The following is a 26,074-nucleotide window of genomic DNA, read 5'->3' as shown; positions in this document are numbered from 1 at the left end:
GCTAATACTTTAAAAAATAATTAAAAGTTGCAATAGGATTTCTGTTTGAGACAATTTTTTGCATAATGTTTGTGGCAATGCTTCAAAATAATTCCTTAGTTTTTGCTCACTTTCTAAGTATGATACAATCATGCAAAGCTGTCAAATTAGCAAAGCTGGTGCTTTAGAATTGAAATGTTGAACAGCCAGAAACTATGGAATCTAATTCCAATGACGGAATTCTCTGGAAATGTTCATCTACTGCATTAATCGATTGCCATTTCAAGTCTACAATCGGAAGCAGATATATCAATTCCACTTAGCAGGTTTCATCATTAATCTCACTAATATATTTGTATGCAAAATCAACGTCTTTTGAATGTAAAATCAACGTTTCCTAGTTGTGATTGTGGCGACACAATCATTAAAGTAGTTATGGAGTCGCCAATACGTTTGCACCTTATTTACTTCTTGTTAGCAAAAGCGTCACCAGGACAACATGGCTAGTCACTAATCGTAAAGTTGGCTAGCCGGATCATTGCTTTATCAACGACATCCTTTCTCTGACCTTTATCACTTTCAGCAGTAACGTTATCAGGGGGGTCGTGTGGGTGCTTTCGAATCAGGGGTGATTTTAGGAGCCTGTATTCCTTACAAAGGATCGGGAATTTGAAGAAACTAGCTCGAAATCCGCCCCGATAGCTCAGTTGGTGACTTAGCGCGTGACTTCTGGAACGAAGAAACTTCAAGATCAAGCGGCGCTGGTTCGACTCTTGGGGTGTGCGCTTGAGCAACGCATGTTAAGGACTGCTCTCTATTCAGCGGCACCTAGTGAATGGAAATGGAATAGTTCCCCAGGTAACAAGACTTCAACAATCGGAAACTTCACTCTGCCAATCTCGGTGACTGGGCCAGCGTCAGTGATTCAAAACCTCTACAAGTATGCGAAACTGCCAGGATTAAGCTGTGCAAGAAGCTTTCCCAGTCCGAGGATAAAGATTCAATCAATCAATCTTTAGATATAGCCTAGTTCACTTTTTGAATTGATTTGGAACCCGAGGATCTCATTGATACCGGGTTCGAATCTTCTCAACCACTCCAACAAAAACATTCACTCCATGTTGTAGCCTATCTGTTAGAGGCATATTCTCGTTGTCTGATGTCGTTTTGCTGCGGCAAAAAGCACCTGTGCGACGTTCGAAAGGATGCTGGTTCCACACCCCTCCAGAGCATGTAGCTACGTCTTCGACAGGACCCTCAATGATAAGGCTGAAGAAAAATTCGGGATTTGCTTTCCCGTCAACTATTTTGAATTTTTAACGACAAGAGGTACGCCTGGATACGACAAGAACATCGTTTAAACTTTATAAAAGAGTTGACGTAATTGAGTTACCAACTTGCAAAGGTGAACAACTAAACAAAAGCTCAGTCAACAAAAGCGGCTTCGTGGCTCACCAACGATCAAAGGAACGGCAGTTCGACACCGGCTGAGAACAGATGCCTGCACTTGACGAGACAAAGAACTAAATTTAAAGCTATGGTAGCCTACTAAATTGTGTTTAGATTGATTCAAATGCTAATAGAGATTGTATTGTGCTCAAGAGAACTATTTGTTGTTTTTCCATGAATTATAAATTTAATAAGTTTTAAGATGATAAAGTAAAAAGAATCCCCTTTCCAAAACATCAAGAAACTCACAGAAGTGAACTCACCAGCAGTGAGATTACGTCCAGTTACGTCATTAAAAAGTATTTGTAAATTGAAATGAAGTTTTAAGCGGGTAATGGTTTGATTTACATTGTTAAAGTGTTCATTAGCGTAATGAAAACGTTCAAATACACCTTTTGACCAATTACTTAAACGTCCTTCTTTTTACATGATGTTTAATAGCGGTCACGTGGTTCAACTACGTCACTCATGACGGCCTTCCCAGAACAGAGGCCCAGGAAATCCACTGACAAGCCAAGATAACATTATACAACGTGATAACAGACTTAATTGTTACATAAACAATGCGATGATCTTCAATCCACAAGGTTTTATTTATTCCCAAATGGAAGTTTCTATATCTGCTGACGACATGTTCTTGCCTTCCCAACATACAACGGCAAATGTGACGTAATGCACCACATTGCACAACGTAATATGATGGTCTTGACACCCCCCAAGAGGCTGTGATGAATTGAAATATCCACAAAAAATGGCCACGCGTCGCACATAAAGCAACTTGCACGTAATACTCAAAGGACAAATTTAAACCAGACCTAGATTTACAAACGTGTCTGCGTTTCAGTTCTTAGATCCACGAGGGGCGAAAGTGAAGCGTTATTGAAAATATGACCACACGATAACTGCCTTACAAAAATTGATTATTTGAAATTTTTGGAATCCCAGAGCTTGTTGATGACAATGAAACAGTGTTTAATTTTTTGTTTCGTACAAATGTTTATTTTTCTATGTAACTTTGTGAAAGCTTGCAGACCTTTCTTGAAAATCATTATGTCGACAGCTTTGTGGGCCTTGTTATTAGTAGCGCATCGTAGCTAGTAGGCAAATCGGCCGAGCCATCGGGCAGAGAAATGAGACCATGATTATATTTGTGTATATTGATTGCAAGCAAATGGAACAAAACAATAAACAAAAGTGAAAAATAATAAATAAAAAAACGAAAAGTATTCCCTAACTAGTACGATATTACCACGTCATAGTAATTGGTATAGTGACGTAACCATTGCCTTTGACGTATCACAGCAGCAGAGGGAAGGCATGGACGGTCAGCAATCCTCCAATTAGAGATGATTCGTAAATTAGTCTTCTAACTTTGAGGATCAGAGGTACAGTAACTGGGCACCTTAAAGCAATGTGTTCGAAGCAACGAGATGTGTATTCAGATCGTTGTAAAGTAAGTTCGTGTTGAATTTGCCAAAATTATTACACCAGCTTTAAATTTGAAAGAGATGGTTGGCATTCTAATCAAAAAATAAAGAGCCCAACATGTAGATACTAAACTCATGTTCAGCAAACTAACTTTTCGAAAACTATACTGTCTCCATCTTCCGTGCTATAGCCTAAATGTTCATTTAGAAAAAATGTTCATTTAAAAGATTCACATATAAATGGTCATTGGAAAGGTTGTTTGCTTAACATGAGTTTAGCATCTACATTTTGGGCTCTTCTTTTAAATTAGAGTAACCAGGCGTCCCAACCATTTTACTCCACGGTTAGCATTCATACAGAAAATATTTAAAGTTTTCACTAAAACGACGTCACCGAATATAGACAAGACTTGATGTAAAAGTGAAGAGTTGCTAGTGTAGAAGTTAAAAACTTTTGAGACACTTCATTCCAAGAAGTCTTCACTTATCCAAAGTAATGTACCGGTAGATAAAAAGCGGCTTCATCAGATGGAGAGAAAACTTTGTCCAAGGGACGTTTATACTATAGCCTGCAATACGCAACTTTTCGGAGTGATTTGTACTATTCTCCACAAATAGTATTACTTGCTTTGGCTAATACTGCAAAACCACGTGACAGAGAGGTGAGTCTACACCAACTTTGCATCATACAAGTGTAAAGCGGCCTTCAACCCATAACATGACGTCAGCACATGTGGAAATACGGCGGCAATGTTCACAAACGCGAAGTACAATAACAGCCATTGTCGTCGTCATCAGGTGAAAACGACGAAATGATTAAACCTTGCCTAAGGAGCAGTTGAGCTTAAAATCCCGAGTCACTTTGATACCGGAAATGTCTGTTGCACTGAAAACAGGTGTCTTGCGTCATCGCAGTGTGACGTCACAACGCCTTGCAGAAGTTGTCCCCATGACGTCATTCACCAGAACTTATTGCGTCACAGTGATCATATGGCATCTATCTCCGCAAGAGGAGCTATCAAGCCCATCGACGGATGTAACTTTGCGCTAAAATTCACGGCGCCTTTTTTATTATGGGACTTTCTGTGGGACTCAGTTCATCTTCATCACCAGCAACAAGTCCCAGTTTTCTGAACTCCTCCTCAATAATCGGATCCGTGTCTTCATCGTAGGACCTAGAAAAAAAAAAACCGTTGAAACCTTGGCGTCTTGACGATGCGCCGAACTATTGTCACAACTAGTATCTTACATATCAATCGCATTTTGCAGTTCGTTTGCTTGTTCCTCCGCCACGAGTATCTCGTATTCCTCCGCGGCATATTTCTCCCAATCACTCGGTTCTACCACACTGGCATCAACATCCTGCAATAAACACATTGAAAGGTTCCAAGTCGTTTGATGACCAATAAACCATAAATGTTATAATAAATTTCAGTTAAAAACATCAAACAAAGAATTGAGCAAAACAAAGAATTTGCTTCCTGGTTCTCAATATCTCGATACCACAACCCTTTCCAGGAAAGTAAAAGTTCAATTCACTTTCCTTCCCTAATATGCCAAATTATTCATCGAAGTCTCAATTCACTTCCATTAAAATATGAAGCATTCCATACACACACAAATTATGATCAAATCAAGCAGCAAACGTGTTCACCAGAACACAAGATATAAAAATAAACCGTTTTATAAAAAATCGCTTTTCTGGTTAATGTAAACGTAACTTGTTGTAAGCATAACCGGACAACCGAGCTAAATATCTTTGCCTGCCAATGACCAGATAATTGAAACCCTCAATGAGGGGACCATGTTGCAACTCGCCCAATGCAACATGGCACACGAGACAACAACCAACAAAAAAGGATTTTCTATTTTACATTATGTGCCCGATGCGGGAAGTAAAGCCACCGTATGCAACAACAAGCATGGCAATAAACTGTGATGGCCAAACCATGAAAGGTTTAAAGTTGCATGTTGTTTTGGTGATCAGTAGAGTGTACAAACCCAACAGAAGTTGGGAACAATTTCGACAACCTCTCCATGTAAATTAAATTACCTTCTGTGGTGCGAAAGGATCTTTTTGCTCGTGATCGAGATATTTTTCGATGTTGAAGAAAGTGTCGAAAAATACATGAGCCATCTTGCAATTCTTTAAATCTTTTAAGGTGACGTAGTCGGTGCAACGAGGCTTGACCATATCAAGCATCTACAAAACAAAGCAGAGCGTAATTATTACAGATCATTATTACCCTAAAGTTCAAATAAACACCACCGGCTTTTACTTGCATGGTAACAAAATTCAAATGTTATTTTCAGCTCCGCAAAACGCAATAACTGGGGCAACAATGATTTTGAAAAAAGGTATTTCACATCAAGAGCAAAGCAAATGTGGAAATCCAACAAGAAGTACAAACCAGCAAAGAAGGCATCACTCCCGTTTACCATGATTCATGAGAGGTCGTTACATATCCTTGAGATGGAAGATGTCATAATAGCTATTGTGTGTTGAAAGGTTGGGAAAAAAGGTCTATTTAGTTTTATACCGGAAAGAGAGTAAAGAAAATATTGATCTTTCATTCCAACAACCACTGCTCTATGTTGGCTGGCACAAACCTGACAAACACAGTCTTCAAAGGGAAGAGGCTCTATGTCTAGTTGCTCCAGCTTCCTCATCTGCTCCTCATAAAAGTACTCCATCTCGTACATGGATATCACACCATCCCCATCCAAATCCATGCAACGGAACCAATACTCGATACTGACCATAATATAGTGGTTGATTAGGTGGTCAAATAACTTACGAAATAGCCATGATAGAATATTGTGGGATTGTTAGCTTTACAAGCAAAGGCACGTTTGATACCGAACGACAACAAGCCTAAAACGCGTAACATCGCAAGAAGTGGTATTATGATAGCACAATGAGTTACTGAATGATAATTCAACTAGATAAACAGGTGTTTTTAAGTGAAATTCTAAAATGTGTGAAGTGAAGTACATCACGCCATATGTGTTCTAAAACTCCGACCTACAGTGGGAATGCTGAATGAGCTAAAGCATGGAAAGCTATAGAAGGGAGACATGAAAGCCTACCTGGTAGGTGAGGTCTTATCTTCCTCTGATATCAAAAACCAAACAAAATCAACGTAAGACATCTTGTGGGTGCGATGATCCGAGGAATCCCACCGCGTGACGGCGCCACACAATACACGATCAACAAGGCGAGAAGACAACGCTGCAAGAGCATACAAACACATCATCTTAACGTTATTCTAAAATAAAAATGCCAGTCAAAAAATTAGTTCTTCTTTACATTAACTCAACTCCTGCTAAATATGAGAGAGCACAATCTTGAGTTTGTTGAAGTGGTGAATATCCGTTCGCAATCTTTTCAACGATTAACAATCATTTATATCGATTTGCATCAATTTGCACAGCCACTCCACATCACATGCACCTCAGTCAAATATACATCATAGCAGAAATCAAGAGAAGTAACGAACTGTTTGGAAAACCTCTCGCAGCTAGCAAATCGATTGGACAAGCGGACATATATGTTGGTTGGAGAAAGGCACTGATTACGTTGGTTGGGTCCCAGATACCGAAATGCCGATAACGTGATAATAAGAGTAATGTAAGTTTCTATGGCGCTGTTTGCGATGATATCATTGCAAATATGTTGCTGTGAGAGTGTGAGTGCTGTACAAAGCAGACGATGTCATCAACTACTCACCACCATTGGCGTGCCGACAAAGATCGTTCTTGTCTATAACAAGATCATGGTCGTTGTCCAACTCCCAGAACTTGCAATAAATCACATAGAAGTGCTCATACGAGAAATAGTCAGTGACGGAATTAATGTCTTCTTCCTTGTCAAGAGTTGAGAGAATCTAAAACATCAGCCCAGGTTAAGTTTGGTCTTTCTGGAAGTTTAAAGTTGTATAGTAAGGATAACCACCAAAACGTTGGAATTAACAAGATGTTTTACTGTCAGTTTTCGTTGTCTCAGTCTTTGAGTTGAGACATTTGTTTGGCAAAATCAATGACGTCAGCTATTGTTTTACCGGGCAGAAGCCTGGATACTACCACGTCTATCGTGCAGCAATAATCGGCATTATCGAATAATGTTCATCTATTGACGTAGAATACAAGAAAAGTGCAACTCACACACAAGAAGTTGCTTCTCCGTAACTCGTGGGCGGTGATATGACCGGACCAGGATCGGTTGATCACGTAGAAGATGCGAGCTATCACCTGGGGAAGAAAATTAAGCCATAACCACACATCTGGCAACACTGTTTTCATTAACTAGTGTTTAATCTTAGTAAACGATATCACGCTTCGTAACAACCAACTGTATTGACTTTTGGCACCTTAAGAAATGTACTAATAACAGTAGAACACAATCATTGACAACATTCACTTGCATGCTGCAGTGAAAAATTCTATTCCGATTGTATTCAAAGCTTTAATGAAATCTCAACCGAAACAATCTCAACTTTGTACCAGAAGAATACAAATAAATACTTAAACACTACGTAACAATACTAACAGTGTTCATGTATCTTGTGTGGAATTCTGGGGCCTCCCTGAGGAACACCAGTCCTGGATGGGATTCCACTATGTCCTGGAAAAACATGAAAAGGTTATCAACTACCACAGCGCGGATCTACTTGTTTGATCAACTGTGCTGGCGGACGTCAAGTGCGTTGAAATGTTCAACTACGCTAAAAGTTTATGAGATATCTGGCAAGGGGCTGGCACTAAAGGTGCGTGGTGCTCAACATTACAAATGACGTCAGTGTGACAATCACCCAGCTGCGTCTTGGCAAAACGTTGGACCGTTAAGTTGTCAGTTGATTGTGATGAAATAAACACGAAGGCAGGAAATGATTGAGAAACAACTTACTTGTAGCAAGATTAAAAAATCATGAAATTCAAGATAAGACTTTCCAGGTTTCGACAACATTTTTACGAACCGGGATGCGTCGTCATGGCAACTGGATCCAATCCTGTAAAGGTGAACAGACGGTGAAATTGCAAAGACAATTGCCTCGGTTTGTCAGGGTGATCAGGTCAGCAATGGTCATGAGGGTGGCCAGACAATGTCGAGGACGAGGACCCAGCGGGGTCCACCCTAGACAAAACGACTCTGAGTTTAGACAAAGCAATTTATTTCAATCTTTTCCCTTCATCAGTCTCGCAGAAGTTGCTCGGGAACAATTTGCCGTGCCACCCTGGTACAAAGGTCAATAACTTCCTACCTTTTCCACATGGCTATGACGTCACTCCTGCTGACAGTCGTCGCAGCGTTCTTGGCAGATGCTTGGAAAAACAACGATTTCCAATAAACCGGGCAACCGCATGCCTGGAAAAGACAAAAAATCAGATAGTTATAATAATTGTTTTATTTGCGCCCATTGCAATAACATACAGTAGGCCTACACTGCGATCACAGATGCGATACGACAGGAAGCAGCGAAGAGACATATAGACATATAGTCTTCGAGTCAGCTGCTCTACTTGTTTTGGCATGTCATTAAAAGTGTCTTTGCCGAGACACAGCCGCGTGCTCTGGATCGGTGTCGAACCCACGTCCTTTCGAACGTCGCGCAGACGTTCTCACCACTCGGTCACTTAGTCAACAAGTCATTGCAATGATTACAAGTGATTGCTTGGTCATAAACAAGCAGTGAGATAATACATTGTATGCTGGTAGTAATACAAGGCGCATCTATACGCCTTGCAAAGCGGTAAAAGCAACGACCGAGCTATCTGCGATGAATACCGGGCCGTACAAACCTACACATTAATGTTAACAACTTGCAGCAATGCTTCAATGCAGCAAGCAGTATCGGACTTGAGGTCACATCCAGTGGGCGTGGAAACTCGATGTAAGGCGAAAGAGAAAGTAACACAATGTCATCAACGTAATACCTTAGGTCAATTTAAAGTGTAACACCGCGGCATGTAAGTGCAATCGTTCCAAATGTCAATGAATGAAAAGAGAAAGCCATCTCAATGCAAACTATTATGAAGAATTGAAGGCACGTTGAAATCTCAAAAACATAATCATGAACTTAAATCCCGCAACAAAATCACCAATGAGAGGAGGTCACTGCAATGTTTATTTACCTATTGGCTACGATAGTTATTACTGTAAATTAACACGTTACACATCAGTATGCTTTCAAAGCCAAGCTTGGGAGTGATAAAGCATAATGGACATTGGACAATCGTGTAAAGTAAAACTGGATTAAGAAAAACCTTAAACAAAGACACACCGAGATTGCACTTGCTTTGGAAGGTTGCGCACAATGCGCAGTGCAGTGGCCTTGTGTTGGCCAAATTGCAATGCTGGTATGCTTATTAAATCATCACAATAAATTTAGGTTGGTAGCTGCGATGTGGCTGGTGACTAACAAACACGAATAGTTGCTACTTTCGTTGGTGAGTCAAACTTCAGCAAGTTACGCACGCAGTTAGACACTGATGACTATACTATCTACTACGCAAGCACCCTCACAATGACCGCATGCAAAAGTAGGCCACGCCACATGGCACATTTGTACAGCACCGCAAGGTACCCATCTTACCTCGGCAATGGGACCCAGTTCGTTGACAGTGAGTTGGTCTGTGCCGGCCTCATCAAAGGCTTTGTTGATGCGTTTCACCGAGGCTTTTATCTCGTCTGATGTTCAAACGCATTGGTTACTTAGGTTACAGTAGTTGCTTGTTTTGTTTGGTAGGAAGTTTGGCAAGAGGTTTAAAAAGCACATGACTATATATTGATTAAGCCGCTTTGCTTATTTACACGAGATATGATTTTCAAAGCATAGTAATGTGATCGCATGTAACTATTGAAGTAAGCTGCACACAAAATTAAATTTCATATCAAGATTTTCTTTTAATTCACTTTAATACCAACTAAAGAGCTTAATTTTAATTGTAAATCGGCTTTAAACGAAGTGAGACGTATTTAGCGAGATTTCAAATATGAATAGCACGGCTTGCGGGCGACAGCAAATCTTAGATAACTTCTGGGTAAAACCGTGTAACATGTTTCAAAAAACAAATTCTACACGGAAGTCACTGTAACTCAAACAAGTATCACAGTTAATCAAAAAAATGAATACCTTTCATTGGATATTTCAGCAGCTAAGTATGACATTAAAAACTGGCTCGTGTTAATCTAATTTATTGCGAATAAGTGTTGTTCACACAAGACTGACCTAAGGATCTTGGTTTGCCAGATGGAAAATAAAATTTTGGAATTTTAACTTTTGAGTCTTTCTTCACTTCGTTCTTCGTTTCAGTAGGAGGCGGAAGAGAGTTAAACTGAAAAATATAGAAAAAAAGTTTTAATTTTAAAAGGAATTATGTTAACACCATCGACTCCTGGTGAAGCTAGGATAGCGTTTCAACACTCGATGGGCAACACGCAAGAGCAATGTACTTCACAAGACGTGAGAATATAGCAATTAATGTTGTATTTTCAGTCTGACGTAATGTGGCAGTATAAAAGTGTGAAGAGCTGACAAAATTCAAAACAGCCTCTCAAAGTCATTGCACGAACAATGGAAGAGAAAGTGCCAGACAACAGAATGACAAAAGAAGTTTTTACGTTGATTCAACATCATTCAGCATTGTGAAACACAGTGCATATCACACAATGCAAATGCGTAACAACATTGGCGCGCTCTGGCAACCCTGTAAAAGCATTTCTTCGAAGATATGTTAAAACATTGAACACCACATAAATCAAACCCACCGATTAAAAATCAAACGTTTTTATAAGCGCTGCATTACACATTATATTGACAACAGTAACGTTGAAGTTATTCATAGAGTCTTGTAAAAAACAAAAAAAAACGCTTAACGTTGTTGGAATGAACAGCACGTTAGCTCTCCATTCAATATTGGTAGCTACAAAATGAAAAGTTGGGGACATCAACATAACATTGCTGGTCATGGAAAAATAATAAAAAATAAAATGCTGTGTTGATGGCGCGTTACATAATAAGGGGACAGAAAGGAACCTTTCAGAAAATGCTGTTCAGCTCTAGGCCTGACAACCCCAGTCGGTAAATCAGTCATTTCCTTACACACAGCGTCTTTAGACGTTGAATTATGTAAAAAAAAGAATTGATTTGATGCTCGGGATCACACTACTTTCCATAGTATCTGACATTTACAAACGTTAAATATATGACAAAAAATGACGTCAGTCAAACACAGGCTAGCTACATCGGGGGGCGGGAACCTCTCAGCCTTGCAACCAAGCCTGTGGATTGTGGCGGAAGTTGTTGAAAAATTAATATAGAAATTTAAAAAAATGATGAAAAAAAGATAGTTCACTTAAAGCAGCAAATTTGAACTTTTCTTCTTAAAGCTGTTTTCTTGTCTCTGCCTACCGTGCGCTATGACGCATAAGCTGCAAAGACATCATATGGTGGCAAATGGCATGTTTATACGTCAGGTGAATCATCGATGACAACTTAAGGTTAATGCAACCAGATAAAAAAAAAACACACAAACCATCACAACCAACAAGTGCTGCTGCTACTGACCGCTAAAATCTATCTCTATCTATCGATATTCCATACGATATAACGTATCTTGTTCCACGTATTACAAGGATTGGACGCATAAAGTATTCCGCATGTGATACAATGGATAGCCTATTGATTGAGTTGCATCATGGCTTCTCGCGACAACATCGAGTTTTGATCACAGGCTGGCGAAGTGAGACACCACTCCACTGAACCGCTACGCCACTCAAAGTAAAATGAAATCATGAAATAGATCAAAACTTAAACACACAGGCGCGTTAATACGACCTTATAGTGTTACCGTACTTATGTAGTTATAACCGCAGTGCAAAACACCTCGTCCACTACAACAGAACAATCGGCCGAAGGTAGTTCAATGCCGACAGCTCCAACCGTAGTGGTTTGCCATTGGACAAAGCTGGTGACTTTTTCAGTTCACGCGTGCTTGTTGAGTGTGCGCCATCAAGTTAACATTAATCACATTTATGCACAGGCGTCTTCATAAAACACTCAATGTGGAAATATTTATCTTCAAATACAGGAGATAACCATGTTATAACATAATAGTGCTATAAGAATAAGTTTGATCTTAGTGATTGCTACATAGTGTAGAAAATTTCAACCTTCTATTGCCAGCAAGTCGAATTCAACATTAAAGGTGGTAACGAAATAGCACCTCGTGACAGTGATTGGAATTCTCAACAAGCAATTCACCATTGCATTGGCTAAATATTGTTTTCTATTCCGTAGTAATAGCAATCAACATTAAAATAATACTCACACAAAGTTTGTGAAAAGCTACGTCTTCAATGGCGTTGCATTGAAAGGGAACATTAAAAAAGACCTCAGCTATGGGAAAACGCATTTTGCAATTGAAATCTTACGTCAAGTGTAGTACAATAAAACAACTGGAAAATAAACGTTTTATAATTCAGGACTATTAAACACAACCACACCAAGAGCAACAATCACTGGATCAGAAGAACCTCAGTGATTGTGGAATGTGGGAAGGAACCACGTGACGTGAACAAGGTGAAAACAACAAATCGTCGTTTAAATTTCGGAGTCTACTGCGCAAGAATGGTCATCATAGAACTTCCACAGGCACTTTCCCAAGACCTGGCATTAGACAGCAGCAATCAAGAAGTAGGCTACGGCAACAAAGCCTGTCGTACTTCGTTTCGTCATAAGCACAGTCGATCGGTATTTTGCACAGAGTTTTGTGGCCTGTGAAGTCACTCCATTGTGATGTCACCGATTACATCACATCGGAAGGGAACATGACAAGCAGTTAGCACAGACTTCAATCAACAACAAAGTAATTCCTGGGAAAATAGATCCGAATGACTGTGTCACACAACGCAAGTGCAGATACGTAATCACAAATCATCAAAGAAAGAGCTCGTTTGGGTTGCGCTGTTTTGCTGATGACATGTATAATATAATTTATCAATCAAGAAGTGCAACTGATAAAGCGGCTCAGACAGGATGACGTTTATACTGTAGGCCAATGGCGCTATTAAGAGTAAGGCTGCTGGCCCCTTTCTAGTTGTACTCTTTCCTTCAACAATCCCGCCTGCTCAACTTACTACCCTGTGAGTAGAGGCAATGTTTTTTTTTATTATTATACAACTTAACCAAGTGTCGAAGCAGAGTCGCAATTTGGTTGAATGTTAACTCAAGACACAAGGTTTCAAATCAAGACGACCCAGGTTCGAAACGTGCACAACATTGCAAGGGTAAGTTGGAGAGACCTAACATGACACCAATGACGTCATAGGTTTGCACTGGATCAGACTTCATCCGTTGATAAAAAAATCTTTGCAAAGATAAATTTCTGCAATGACGTGTCGTTTATGAATACAATGCACCTACCAAGTGCCTTTCAAAACAGAGAAACACTAAACATCTGTTAGTGCGGCTAACCTTAAGTTGGTTCCGTGATAGTTTCAGAGCAATATGCATAATCCACCAACTGAGCACTTGAGACTGGCCTAACCTACAGCAAGCTTTCATCGATAAGCGTTTTGCGATAAGTGAGACTTTTGACATCACAACTACATGACCTACAGCAAGATAGCTGCATGTGCGCAAATGTAATCCAGCTACTCACCAGCAAAGAGCAGCGATTTAAAATAAGTTTACGTCAGACATGAGTCTCCATCATTTCAACTCCCTGCTGCTACCAACTGAGTACAGAGAACGAACAGCGAGTTTGTTTTAAATATTTTTTGCAGCAAAAGTTTTTAAGTTTCCAAGTAAACCTTATTTGATTCTTCCCACTTAATAATCGCCGCAGGTCAAACGGATTTATCGCGAAACAATAACTGATGACAAAATAAAACAAACATTAGTCAACAGCACACACTTGGCATACAACAATCAAAGACAGCCACAAATCGAATTATTGGGCTTCAACAAATCGGGCGACAAATCAACAAAAAGCGAGCGCTGGAAAGGTCATGACTGCGACTGTCAAGCGCCCGCAAGATGATCGGAAGGATCTAGGTTCGACAACACTCAAGAGCATGCAGCTATGTCTTTGGCAAAACACTTAAGCATGCTTGAAGGTGGACACAAAGATTGGCTTTCTTGCCTTCATGTTCACTTAATCTAAATCTTCGACCAACGGGCGTAAGTTGTAAAAGATTGGATAAGACAAAAACGCTAACAGTAGATTAGTCGGCAATGTGGCGACGGCTGCTGTAAAACATATGGTTGTGTGTGTGAGGTTCATCTATTTCTGCACTGCAAGCCTTTCAACAAGAAAACTTAGTCTGCGCTGTATAGTAAAGGTAAATTTGTACTTCCGCTGATGCAAATGGAAGATACTCGGCTATAAGTCAACAACGTGTTCGTGCTTGCTTTCATAAACAGCAAACCAAGAATAAACCAACACAATAGGCACCATCATAGTAGCTGCCTACCTGCTTTGATTGATATACAAAAGCGGACTTTCCTGAAAAACATTTCAACAAAATGACACTTTTTAGAATAAAAAAGCCGATTACGCAGCTTAAAATCCAAATACAACCCCACAATATTTTGTCACTGTTTATCAATGTTGTTTACTGGATATACGAGAGTATCATGACTTCGAGCTTAAACAAGAAAAGCATACAACTAATCCAAACACTTATGGATATACCAAGGTTTAATTGGTCATTCTGAATATATTTTGGCGTAATGCAATCAAACGGCTTCGAACGAAATCGGTGCATTTCAAAACAAAATTAGCCCAAGATAATAGAAGGTTACGACCAAGATGGCTGTAAGCGACCACAAATGCTTCAGGCGGAAAGCTAAAAATAATACAAGAAAGTTATTTTCTATGAGTGTAACGTGCGCGACTAAATCCGCGGCGTATGCTGCTTGTGAATCATTTGTTCTCTCAAGTTCAAAACAACAGGAAGAGATTACTACGTCCACAATACCTTGTAGGTTGCAGTGAATTAGAAGTTCTAGAAAATACGGCGTGCATTTTACAAAACAAACATCACAACAAATGAAATCACTTTGCTTTTTTATAAACATGGCAAACTTGACAAGCTGCTATAACTTGCGCGGCATCCAGTTAACAGCAACAGAATAAATTTCTTCTTAAAAACGTCATAATTTATAACCTCAATACAAAATCAATCCAATTGCTGAAACGAATTTCTGCGTCTTCATGAATGCGTCCAGGCAGCAAAGTTGCTATTTCAAAAGCATTGTTTTCGTTTGCTATCTGGGTACAATCACATTGGAATCCGAACGAAGTTTAAGTAGTCCAAAAACACCAAGCAAGAACTTAACCTTACGAGCAGGGCTGTGGACTGGAGAGTCGGGCGAAAAATATTCGACTCCGAATTTAGTGTTGCCAGATTATAGAGAGTATCCAGATTTTCTGAAATTTTGTCCGTTTTTATTTAAAAAAAAAATTAATTTCATTATAATTATTGTAATCAAAGTTGAAACGGCGACTTTCACAAAACTGACAAAAACCAACACTTCTATTTTTGGTAAACGTTTGGAACGCAATGCAGAGAAAGAAAAACAATATGTATATTTTGAAATTTTTTTTATTATTGATCATTTTTTATCAAACCGGAGTCGGCAGTTTTTTTAACGATCTGAATCTGGACACGCCAAAATATCACCGATTCCGACTCCACAGCCCTGCTTTACGAGTTGTGTGCAAGCTCTTTGGTTGCCATGTCAGACTGAGCAAAATAATCATGAAAAAATTGAAATCGCAGCTTGCCCCGTCTTTCTTGCGATTCTACGCAGCGCCTCACACACGCAGAGCAGGGATTCGTGAAGCTAAAAAGTAAACGATCTGAATTGCAATGGGCGGAAGTAGAAAGCGTTTAAATGATAAAACCAACTAATGAATTATCCTCACGTATATACGTAACACGTTACAACGGCCATTCATAGATTGCATGGATTAGATCATTCCGTGACTAAGCATTAAGGTTATGGCGAGAGCAAATGAAAAGTGATGGCATAGGTATTAGGTAATAATGATTCAATTATTATATAATAAATTCGCAATTACCAGCTATATCGTTATTTTATTACGTATTGTATCCCTTCGTGCTCTTGTCTTCAAGATATTGAATGAAATAATAAAATGATCAGCTTTTAATGTGGAAAAATTTAAACAAAAGGATCTTAAGCACGCCCTGCAGAACAATTCGCCATAGAATATAAATACACTCAAGCCAAGGTAATACTTGGGCTGGCGTCATTTTTAAACATTATTGTGTTAAAACGGAAAATCCCAGCTGTCACAAAACATTGGCTAGATAAGAATTCTAGTTTATATTCAATCCTGGAGCAATCTGATTCAACACATTTCAGCTGCTTGGTTTTATGAAAACGAAGCAAAAGCTCGCGCTATCATGCAACAGAACCACAGAACATGGAAGCCACTCATTCGATTCGGCAAAATGGCAAAAAACAAGAGTCACACAACGGAAGCCGTCACCAAAACTAAGTCAAATCACGAAAGCTTTTCTTTCACGGATAAGCGTCGTTTGCCAGACAGCAAAGTCAGTCGTTTTTACATGGTTTCAACGTCTGCAGACGGATTCTTCTGTCTAGGTTGCCAACCGCCTACAAGCAGGGGCATGCTGCTAGTGCACGCCGCAGTTTTCACCAATATTTCCGTTTCATAGTCTCCTGCTATTTTTAAAAAGAAACTAAAGTTTGAAATAAAAATTGGGAAAAAACTGAGATTTCGAAAATAAATCCAAGCTGTACATGCACCCAGACACAAACATGGACGAATCAAAGGCAAGCCTAGAATAACAAAAACCAACGAAGATTTGTAATAGTAAAAGTTTTAAAAATATACAAGGGCCCGTGACTGAAACCAAGTTTACCGTTTAACGCAACCGAAGATTGAAGCTTCGAAAACTAAAACTTTCATACATCCTCGCATTAACTCGAAAAGAGCCTAATTCGGAAAACATCACTAATATTTTTCATAACATATTTAGAAGATTTTTCCAGATCGAAATCACACCAATCTAAACCAGCGGTTTTCAAACTTTCTTGACCTACGGCACACCAAAGAATTTCGGAATATATCGCGGCACATTACTTTCCTACGTAAAAGCTGTTGGTTAGATATCGCTTTTCACGAAGGTTTCGATCGAAGTTGCTAGGTTAAACAAACTACTGTAATACCCGCCAGAAGTTACTTGGCTGTATTTTTAATTGTAATCAATGTATGGGTACGCCAGTAAAATTATTTCATTTCAGTGCAATGTTGCAGTGACAGCAGGGAGAAACTCCTGTCCAAGTGAGTGCACATTGCAAATAATTATCGCTATGCTGTCCACTAACTGGTTTAGACTTTTTAGAGGCACCTCCTTTTTGCAAACATCTGATAATAATCAAACGATTTACGCAGTTAATTGTCGGCAATTATACATGAAAGCAAATGCTCTCTTCTAAACAAAATTGATACATTGCTGCTTAGCGCATAGGCGGACTCAAACCACCAGACTTTCATGGCACACTTGCGATCCTCTTGCGGCACACAGTTTAGAAAGCTTTGAGCATCACCATGAATTATAGTGCTCATCCACTGAAACAGCAAATCGATTCTAGTTTGCAAGTGGCAGCATAACAACCATGATGGACATGAAAGGCCAGCACACTGCGCCCGTCACACTTCTCCTTGGATAACCACAGCAAGAAGCAACGCCGGAGATCAGGCTTCCGGTTTCAATTTTCCAAACTAAAGATAAAATTAGACAAAGCCAAGAAAGCCAGTGGGGTTTCAGCTAAAGATAGCTTGTCTAAGAATATATATATTATTTCTGAAATTATGATCTAAAACGCACGATTGCAAACATGAAAGGAAAACAACAATTACAGCCCCTAACGTTAACTTGATCACTGCCTGGATACAACATTTTGAAACATAAACGTGAGGAAATGTCAAAATCTGATGATTTGAGGTAAAAACTGGAATAAAATCATCTCCTAGCACAAAATCAAACCAGGTTACGTGGACCACTTCGTCGCATAATGCTCATTGCCAACTTCAAAGATTGCTCAGACTATCACCTTTGTCAACATCATATTTGAAGAACAAAAAATATGTCATCAGCAACAATGAAATAAACTAAAACTTTCGCCAGTATTTCAAAAAGTTACAAGAATGATAGTGATGACAAGAGCATCTACCCAGCAATGCAAGCTTAAACCTATCTTGGTTATCCTGGCATTGAGATGAAAACATACTTTTGTTTATCTTCAAAATGTATTGCGTTGTTTGAAAAAATACAGCCAACAGCTATCTGCTATACTAACATCCAAGGGTCTCCAATGGTTGCTACACTGCTGATGCCTGTGTATTCTTTGAAGGTATTTCTTACACAATGAAAAACTTTTTGCATAAATTTACCACAAGAAATGTAAAATTTGGACAACGTGAAGAATCCGTTACAAATTCTGAAAAGATGAGCCACAGACCACAGTATGTGTATTGTTTGCAAGTTCCCCAGGAAATTAAGGGGACTCCCCATAAATGGGAGCAACAAAAATTGCCATCTATTCAATCTTTAGCGACGTTGAGACGATGTAAATGAGACAAACTTCGGGAGAGAAATTCTATCAAGTGATTTTTCAACATTTATCATCAATAGCTAAACAACATAATATACGTTCTTCTGATTTCGTTTATTTATATTGAAAGGCATTAGGCTGTGACATCAAATCTGTATCAGCTATAACCCCAGTATGACGGTTAATTCATTACAGATAGAATAACAAAGTTATCATTCAGCCAGAAAAATATTCAAAATAAAGTCGTTTTAGGTCGCATTATAACGAGATATTACAAGAAGTTCTATGTCATTCTATTAACAGAGGCCCCAAAAATGACTTATCGAATATTTTGACAAGAAAAAGAGCTACCGCTTTGCAATAAAAACAATTAACATACCATATCATGTATAATATCAATAGCATAATATGCTGTATAAAATCTTTATTAAGCAAGCAATATATAAGTGGTAGGAATATTTTGTTTTAGAAATGACAAAAAGTTTGTTAAATTGCAACTTGTGTGCAAAGCACAGCATCGTCAAAGATTAAACACCAGCAAACGACTTTAATAATTGCGATATCAAGCAATTTCGATTAATGCAAAGGTATTGGAAAGTACCGGAATGGCCCGTTTCGGTGAGTCCGATCCCTCAACGGGGGATTTTTTCAATTTTTTTTTTAATTATTGGGTACCGTAGCCTAATTATCATTGCCGCTTTAGGGTTAGAGGTTTGGGGTTAAGGTTAGGGGTTAGAGGTTAGAAACTCACTGAATCGGACTCACCGAATAGTAGTAGACCTGAAAAGTACATACCTTTGAACCAAGAATATTTGGAGGGGGAGAAAGCACACAACTTTTGGCTGATTCTTTGCATTTTAACGTAGCAGGGGAAAACTTTATTTCCAGCTTACGGTTCGGTTGGTCATTCTTAACCGCGTTAATGTCCGCCTGGAAAAGCGCGTTATGTGGAGAAGTAGATTGGGAATCAGTCTGATCATGTACAGTTGGAACAGCAGCATTAGCTCTGGAAGCATCTACCACTTGATTGCTCTTGCTGAGTTTGAAGGTACTGTCACTAGCTGTAGAATTTGCCGGTAATGTTGCGCTTGTACTCTGTTCTGGCATTGTATTTTCATTTGAACCAACATGCGGTAATTCGAAATCGAGCTTTGCACAAACGTGATAATCGGGGTTTTGGCTGTTGCTTGCTGAACGCTCAAACGAATCACAGAAATCTGTGATTGTGTCGTCAAGGTCGTCCTGCGACGGAAATCTGTAAAACTGCTTTCCATTAGCAGAACTCCCCTGCGCTTCTAACATCTGGTACGCTGAAACGTCATAATCAGCAGAATGCTTCATTAAATGTCCGGGTTGACTAGGAAATCTTTCAACGTCCATTCCCGCCATGTCTTGTGACTGAGAGTTACTTGCACTGCTAGTGAATGATGGACACTTTTGTTTACATTCTTGTGTCACTTCCTGGTCGTGTGCCTGTGCCTCTACTGCCTTCTGGTGGCTACAAAGTGACACTGAAGCGATCGGTTGGAGGCGCTTACTTTGAGACGATGTTGTAGTATCAGAAGCAAGCGTGCCGATCGACTCGCTACTCCCGGCCGTGAAAACAGCTGACTTGATAATGTCATCCTCGTTGAACTTATCACACGATGGCTTCACGCTTGTTAAGGTAGTTGCGAGACCGCTAGACGGCGTCGCCGTGCAGGTAGTTACGACATTACCACTTCCTGTGCTTTCATATGCGTTATCCGAAGTTTCTGTTATGACAGCTGCTGACACAACACTGTGATAGTTATCTGGCTTAGGTTTCTCTTTGTTCAAACCAGTAACATCAAATTCAATTTGATCAGTGCTTTTGCTTTCTTCTTTTACTGGCGTCTTTGTCTCGTCATTTACCGAAACAAATTCTGTCACAGGAATACGAGTCAAATGTCTTATAATGCAATTTCTGGCCAAGAGTTTTTTCTCTTCACTTGATGTATCAGAACCTTTCATTATTTCACAATCGCTTTCTTGTCCAAGGCGTTGATCTAGGTGTGCTGCACTGAAACCATTGTTCCTATGCTGGACTGCAACCCGTTGACTGGCATAACTGTTCTTGTTTGTGTTTAATTGACTTGTATTCGACGGGTGAGCATGCGTAATTGGCTTGCTTGGGTGCGTTGTTGCTTTTGTTTCCGGTGATGATAAAGCATCTTTGCTTGAATCAGTCATTGGCACAATTACACGTAATTGTGCTGACTGTGTCTTCGGTGTTTCAGGTTTCTCAAGTTCCCAAGTCTTTGGCGGCTGCAAAAAATCAGGAGCAGGTTTCTCGGTATGATTGAGAAAAGCACGACCGCTCGTCATGTGATGTACCGGGACTGGGATGGCACGGCTACGATCTAATTCCGCTAAAATCGGAGATTCCGATCCGTCACCAGCGCTTCTGTCGCGTAATGCGTTCGTGTTCCCAACACAAGTTAATTTGTCAAGAAAATGTTTATTCGGAGAGCCACATCTAAAAATCAGGCTGCTTCTGTATCGACGCCCGCAGTCGTGCCGATCGGAGGGCGAAGATGGCGGCTTACTGGAACTCACAAAATCGAGCTCATCATCCCGCGAAAACAAACGATTTGGCGACGAAGTTTGTTCATGGTTTGGATCATTGCTTTTGGAGCTGCCTGGTTTCACTGCAGGTGTAACAGTGATTGGAATCTTTCTTGCCTGTGACCGGCCTCTATTTTCAGTGGAAAATGACGGTCCGCGTTGTAGACTGGAGTTATTGACAAAGCAGGAGTTGTAAAAAAAGTTTCCTGACCGTGAAAGCGAGTGACTGAGCGTGGACCATTCGTTGAACGTAAAAGGTAAAATGTCGTTCACCTCTTGGAGCATCCGCCGACGGAGGGCGTGAGTGAGCACCTGCCGACTAAGCGACCTTCGGATATTCATGTACTGCAGCATACCGTCAGAGGGAGTGCTCGCACGTTTCGATGGCCGCTGCATGATAAATCTCTCGATACAAAGAAAATTGTAAAATTCAAGTCATGAGCATTTTGAGCAGGTTGTACAGCAAGCTGCAAAAATTACATATGAAAGGAACAACGCACCTGATGAACATAATAACAAGTTTCGTAATTAGATTCGTTATTTTTTCAGCAGCAATGGTTCGCGGGTGCAGACCTTATCTACTTCACAACATTTATCATGAGCCAAACTGTGTGCATGGTCTGCGTAAACTGGATAACCGATCAATCCAATGGATGATCGACAACAGCCTAAATATCCAGTCCTGCTCAACGGCAAAGACTGTAGACCAGGTAGACTCTCGATCCCTGGAGTGGCAAACAAAAGGTCCAAACGAAGAAACGTTTTCACTGCCACGATCGCTACAGCAATAGCAAGATGCCACAAAATTGCTGTCTCTTTTTCTTTCGCGGTGCATACATACATCACTTGAAATACACAAATGCCAGGTATTCACAAAACTACTGGTTCAAAGTACCAACGCAGTGCTTTTCATATCCATATTAAAACCACAACAAAAACAACCGTAAGATAAAATTAACAGCGATGTTTTGAAAGCTAATTATGCGTGAAAATATTTATTATGTAACATTAGTAACAACCACTATAAAACAAACAACCTTAACAAAATTTTCAAACAAACCTTAACTAAAGTCAGATATCATATATGTTTGGCTTATTGCAATATCATTTTCGGTCGTTGAACAATAACGCGTTTGCTTATTGTGTATAAACAACATCCAGTCTCTCCAGGCAACGCTTCTTTAAATCGTTTACTCAGCGTATCAAGCCGAATGCCTCTAATCGGCAGTGAAGCCTTTGAACTATCAATATTAAACGACTCGAAAGCCATTGAAAACAAATAGCTCACATACACCGTGTTATCGCACAAGTCCTTCCGTGTATTATCTCGCAAGTAATTTCAACAAGTTTGTCCAGCAAGCAAAAACCTTATATTCTATTGTCCTGAGGATCCACTTAACAATCTGGTTGAAACCGCTATAAGCAGAGTAAATCAACAAACTCAACTTTATTGCAAGATAAAACTGCTGCTGAACTATCTTTATCCGATACATCAGTTATGAATACAGCAATAGAAACTGTACGTTGAACGTTCTAACAAAGTTGCTTAGGTTAAGTGTTATTCTCAACCGGTTGCACAACTAATTAACAAATTGAATAACAGAGCCCCAACCCTAACAACATCCTCCTTCTGTTTCCCTCGCAACTGAAAAGTTTCTCAGCAGCAAACAGATAGAGGAAAGAACTTATCATAACCTTCCCACAGTCACATGCGTGACAAGAATACACTGCAATGCTCTGTGTGATGCTGATTACTACTTAATTTGTATTGCATAAAAAAGTTTACTTTTGCGTTAACTCTACTTCGAAGAACGTTGAATCAATGTAATTGGACAAACTGCCAACGAAATTGCATGGAATCTCAAGGGAAGAGTTGTTGAAATGCAAGGCCAACGGAAAGACAGTTGTTGAGATGCGTATGATTTGCGCAGACAATTCTATTTTGAGAGTAGAGAAACAACTTAAAGGATAGAGATAAGATATGTCCTTGCAATGGTCTGCTTGTCATCATCATCTTGCGGTCGGCGAGTTGAAATTAGTATCATCGTCGCAACATCAGGTAACGTTGAAATGACAAAACATTAAACAAAATGGACACAACTCAAATCTTGCATGGTATAAAATCAGGACCATCACGATGATCTATGATAAATAGAGATGCATGCCAGCTCAAGGGAACATTCGATTTCAGACAGTAAAAGCTGCCACTTTTTATATTGTTTTAACGTTGCAATATCGTCCAACTGAGTATTGTCAAACGATGTAAAAAATACAACTTTTTCCATCAGGGATGTTCCTAGGCAAACATCATTTGACAATTGACACAGCCTAGAAAATGAGTTTGTTTGAAAAAGCTCTTTAAGAAGATGCTATGTCACAGTGATCAATGCACATAAAAAGTTACATATTCAAATTGACAGGGTACCGTACCTCTCATGAATTATGTGGTTGTGAGCATCCAACCTTCATATTCAAGTACAGATAGTAATACTTCCACTACACGAAAAAGTGATAAATTTTGCACGGCATGTTACAAGCCACACACAATTATCGTCATGCACTACGAAAAAGTCATTTTTCAAACGTTGTCATAGTTGTCGCTATTACAGCTTCTTCAACTGATACAACAATACAATACAAGAAAAAGGCGTTTTAAATAAACTGTTTTTGTAAAAGCACAGATTCTTTACAAAGAATTTAATTCTAAACGAAATCAAAGTATGAAACAACTTTGAGTCGAATGGTTATTTTTTGAAATTACAAAAGAGCTTTGTGTTACTCAATAAGTACGGTAGTAAACAAGCCTACACCATAATATAAAATTAATTGTGTTTTTTTCAAAATGAAAAAACTAATTCTGTTTAAAACAGCCTCAGTTGTAAAACTTTGAAAATGTAAACAACATTTAAAAAAAAATTAAAAGAACATCTAATTCAACAAAAAGCTACCAACATTAATAAAGTATAATATAATACCACAACCACTACAATATCAAATTTGAAGCTTACTTTTTGACTACTTGACAAAGAATTTCTGTTTGAAACTTTACGGCGTGGACTCAGTAAAGGTTTATCCACACTACTTCCAGAATTTGTGGAAACCATCAGGTTGGGAGGAGGTGATACAGAAGGGGATGTAATGGGGGATTTCCCATCAACTTTACCAGTTTCTCTACAGTTAGCAAAAAACTAAATGCACAATACAGTAACTAAAAAGTATGTTTGCAAAAAGAACATAAAATGTCTTGCTTAAGTGACAAAGAACATTTCCAGTATGGTACTATTGCTTTGTTTGTGGGTGCACTATTTAGATGAGGCTTTGATACAATTAAGTTCGGACATTTAAAAGGAGGTGAACAAACAGTTGGACACTTTGCATCTACTACAAAAATTATGATCCCAAAAATGTGAAGTTTTCAGAACAAAACAATCTAAAACACTTTTTGTATCAATTAATCAAAGTCAAGAATATACTTTTATATATAACTGCATAGTGCATATGATATACTTTTATATATATAATATATATATAATAGCCTGTGCAAACTATCATATGATGATAGTTTGCACAGGCTAACCAAACAATAATTAGGAAATATATATAATATCAAAATTAGTTACCAGTTCACGAAAAACCTTAACACTTAACAGCCCATTTCACCTTAATAGAATCTTCTTAAGGAACTTATTTATATATATAATACTGTATAATATTTCATTCGATTAAGTTTTTCTGATGATAAGGTAAAACAGGCTGTTAAGTTTTTAGTGTTCAAACTAATAACTAATTTTGATGTAATTCACTCTGCTTGGCCTCTTGCTTGGCATTGAGCACTTTTTGTAGTATTAATAGTTTTTATTATATGAGATTTATAACCTGTAAAAATCAAATGAAATTTCATTTTGATTTAGTTTTTATTATATATGATATATACATACTTTGGCTGTTTATGACGAATATTTCGAAGGCCATCTCTCAAAGTACGTTGAGTACTTGGCAGGTTGAACCACCTACAAAACAAAATGAGATATCACAACTTTACATTATATGAAAGCAATGTACCATTTTCTAGTTTATGCCATTATGTGTTCAAATTATGAGAATCTGCATTTATCTGACCCAATCGTCGGCTAGTCATCTTAACACTGAATCTGAAGTTCATTTACTTTAAAGAGAAAAACAGAACGTTTTAGTGCATAAAATGAATCACATTTTAGTAAGAAATAGATAAAAAGGGTGGTCTTCATTTAACAGACAGAACCACGTCAGTGAGATCACCAATACAGTACTGTCAACTAAGTCTGTGGTTCAAGGCTTCGAAATCAGATTGCCAATGTGTGTTTTTCTATGGCACTGCATCTACTGTCAATCCTTCACAACACAGGCAGTGATAGCAAAGATATAGAAGTGCAATTAAATATAACATTATTATTTTGAAGACATTGTGTCAATGCTGAGTACCGTAATATGTAAGAATGAGGCTTAGTGTTATGTTTATAAGGTCTTTTGTATGAAATAGCAGGATATTCTAACCTTGTTTACCAACTCACAGAGTGACACTCTAGCCCCAAAGTCATCAAACCACTACAAAAAAATTAAATTAGTAAATTAATGTGCAAAGTGTATTGTCATGATATTCAAAGTAAACTTCTACGGTCAGCTCCTAGCCAATAAATGTGATATAACGAATTGAACTCGGAAATGCACTTTCTGCAATTAATTAAACAGAAACATGTATAATACAAATTCCAAATACATACATACCGAATAAATAGCTCATCAACTTTCACATTTATATCTGGTTTAAGTTCACCGTCTTTGTCTAAGTTTTCTTTTTTAACTTTGCTTTTTAACTTTTTTCTATCAGCCATTATATCTACAAGCAACAAAAATGATTATATATATACACACAAGATTTTCATATGATCACAAATAGTCACTTTTCTTAGATTAATCAAATCAATTGCTCAAGCTTTAGCTGCTTGAGCTTCTAAATATTAAAATGTGAGATTAAAAACA

The 26,074-nt window shown here is 38.7% G+C and overlaps 1 protein-coding gene across 1 annotated transcript; it reads right to left on the bottom strand.

Annotated features, from left to right (window-relative positions):
• Nucleotides 1-2,557: 2,557 nt before the first annotated feature.
• On the bottom strand, nucleotides 2,558-25,927 carry LOC145777710 (serine/threonine-protein phosphatase 2A regulatory subunit B'' subunit beta-like). The gene is made up of 15 exons (XM_082589146.1): nucleotides 25,820-25,927; nucleotides 24,994-25,065; nucleotides 24,064-24,226; nucleotides 10,085-10,190; nucleotides 9,449-9,543; nucleotides 8,117-8,220; nucleotides 7,762-7,864; nucleotides 7,405-7,479; nucleotides 7,020-7,106; nucleotides 6,586-6,742; nucleotides 5,946-6,087; nucleotides 5,466-5,610; nucleotides 4,909-5,058; nucleotides 4,105-4,217; nucleotides 2,558-4,030 (listed from the first exon to the last, which is right to left on the bottom strand). Exons 1-15 carry the CDS (start codon nucleotides 25,924-25,926, stop codon nucleotides 3,910-3,912), a joined length of 1,740 nt encoding a protein of 579 aa, XP_082445272.1. The 5' UTR covers nucleotide 25,927; the 3' UTR covers nucleotides 2,558-3,909.
• Nucleotides 25,928-26,074: the final 147 nt, after the last annotated feature.

The sequence above is a fragment of the Aplidium turbinatum genome, chromosome 9, assembly GCF_918807975.1.
Source record: "Aplidium turbinatum chromosome 9, kaAplTurb1.1, whole genome shotgun sequence".
Taxonomy (NCBI): domain Eukaryota; kingdom Metazoa; phylum Chordata; class Ascidiacea; order Aplousobranchia; family Polyclinidae; genus Aplidium; species Aplidium turbinatum.
Note: the sequence above shows the minus strand (reverse complement) of the source record. Positions and strands in the feature narration are given on the sequence as shown.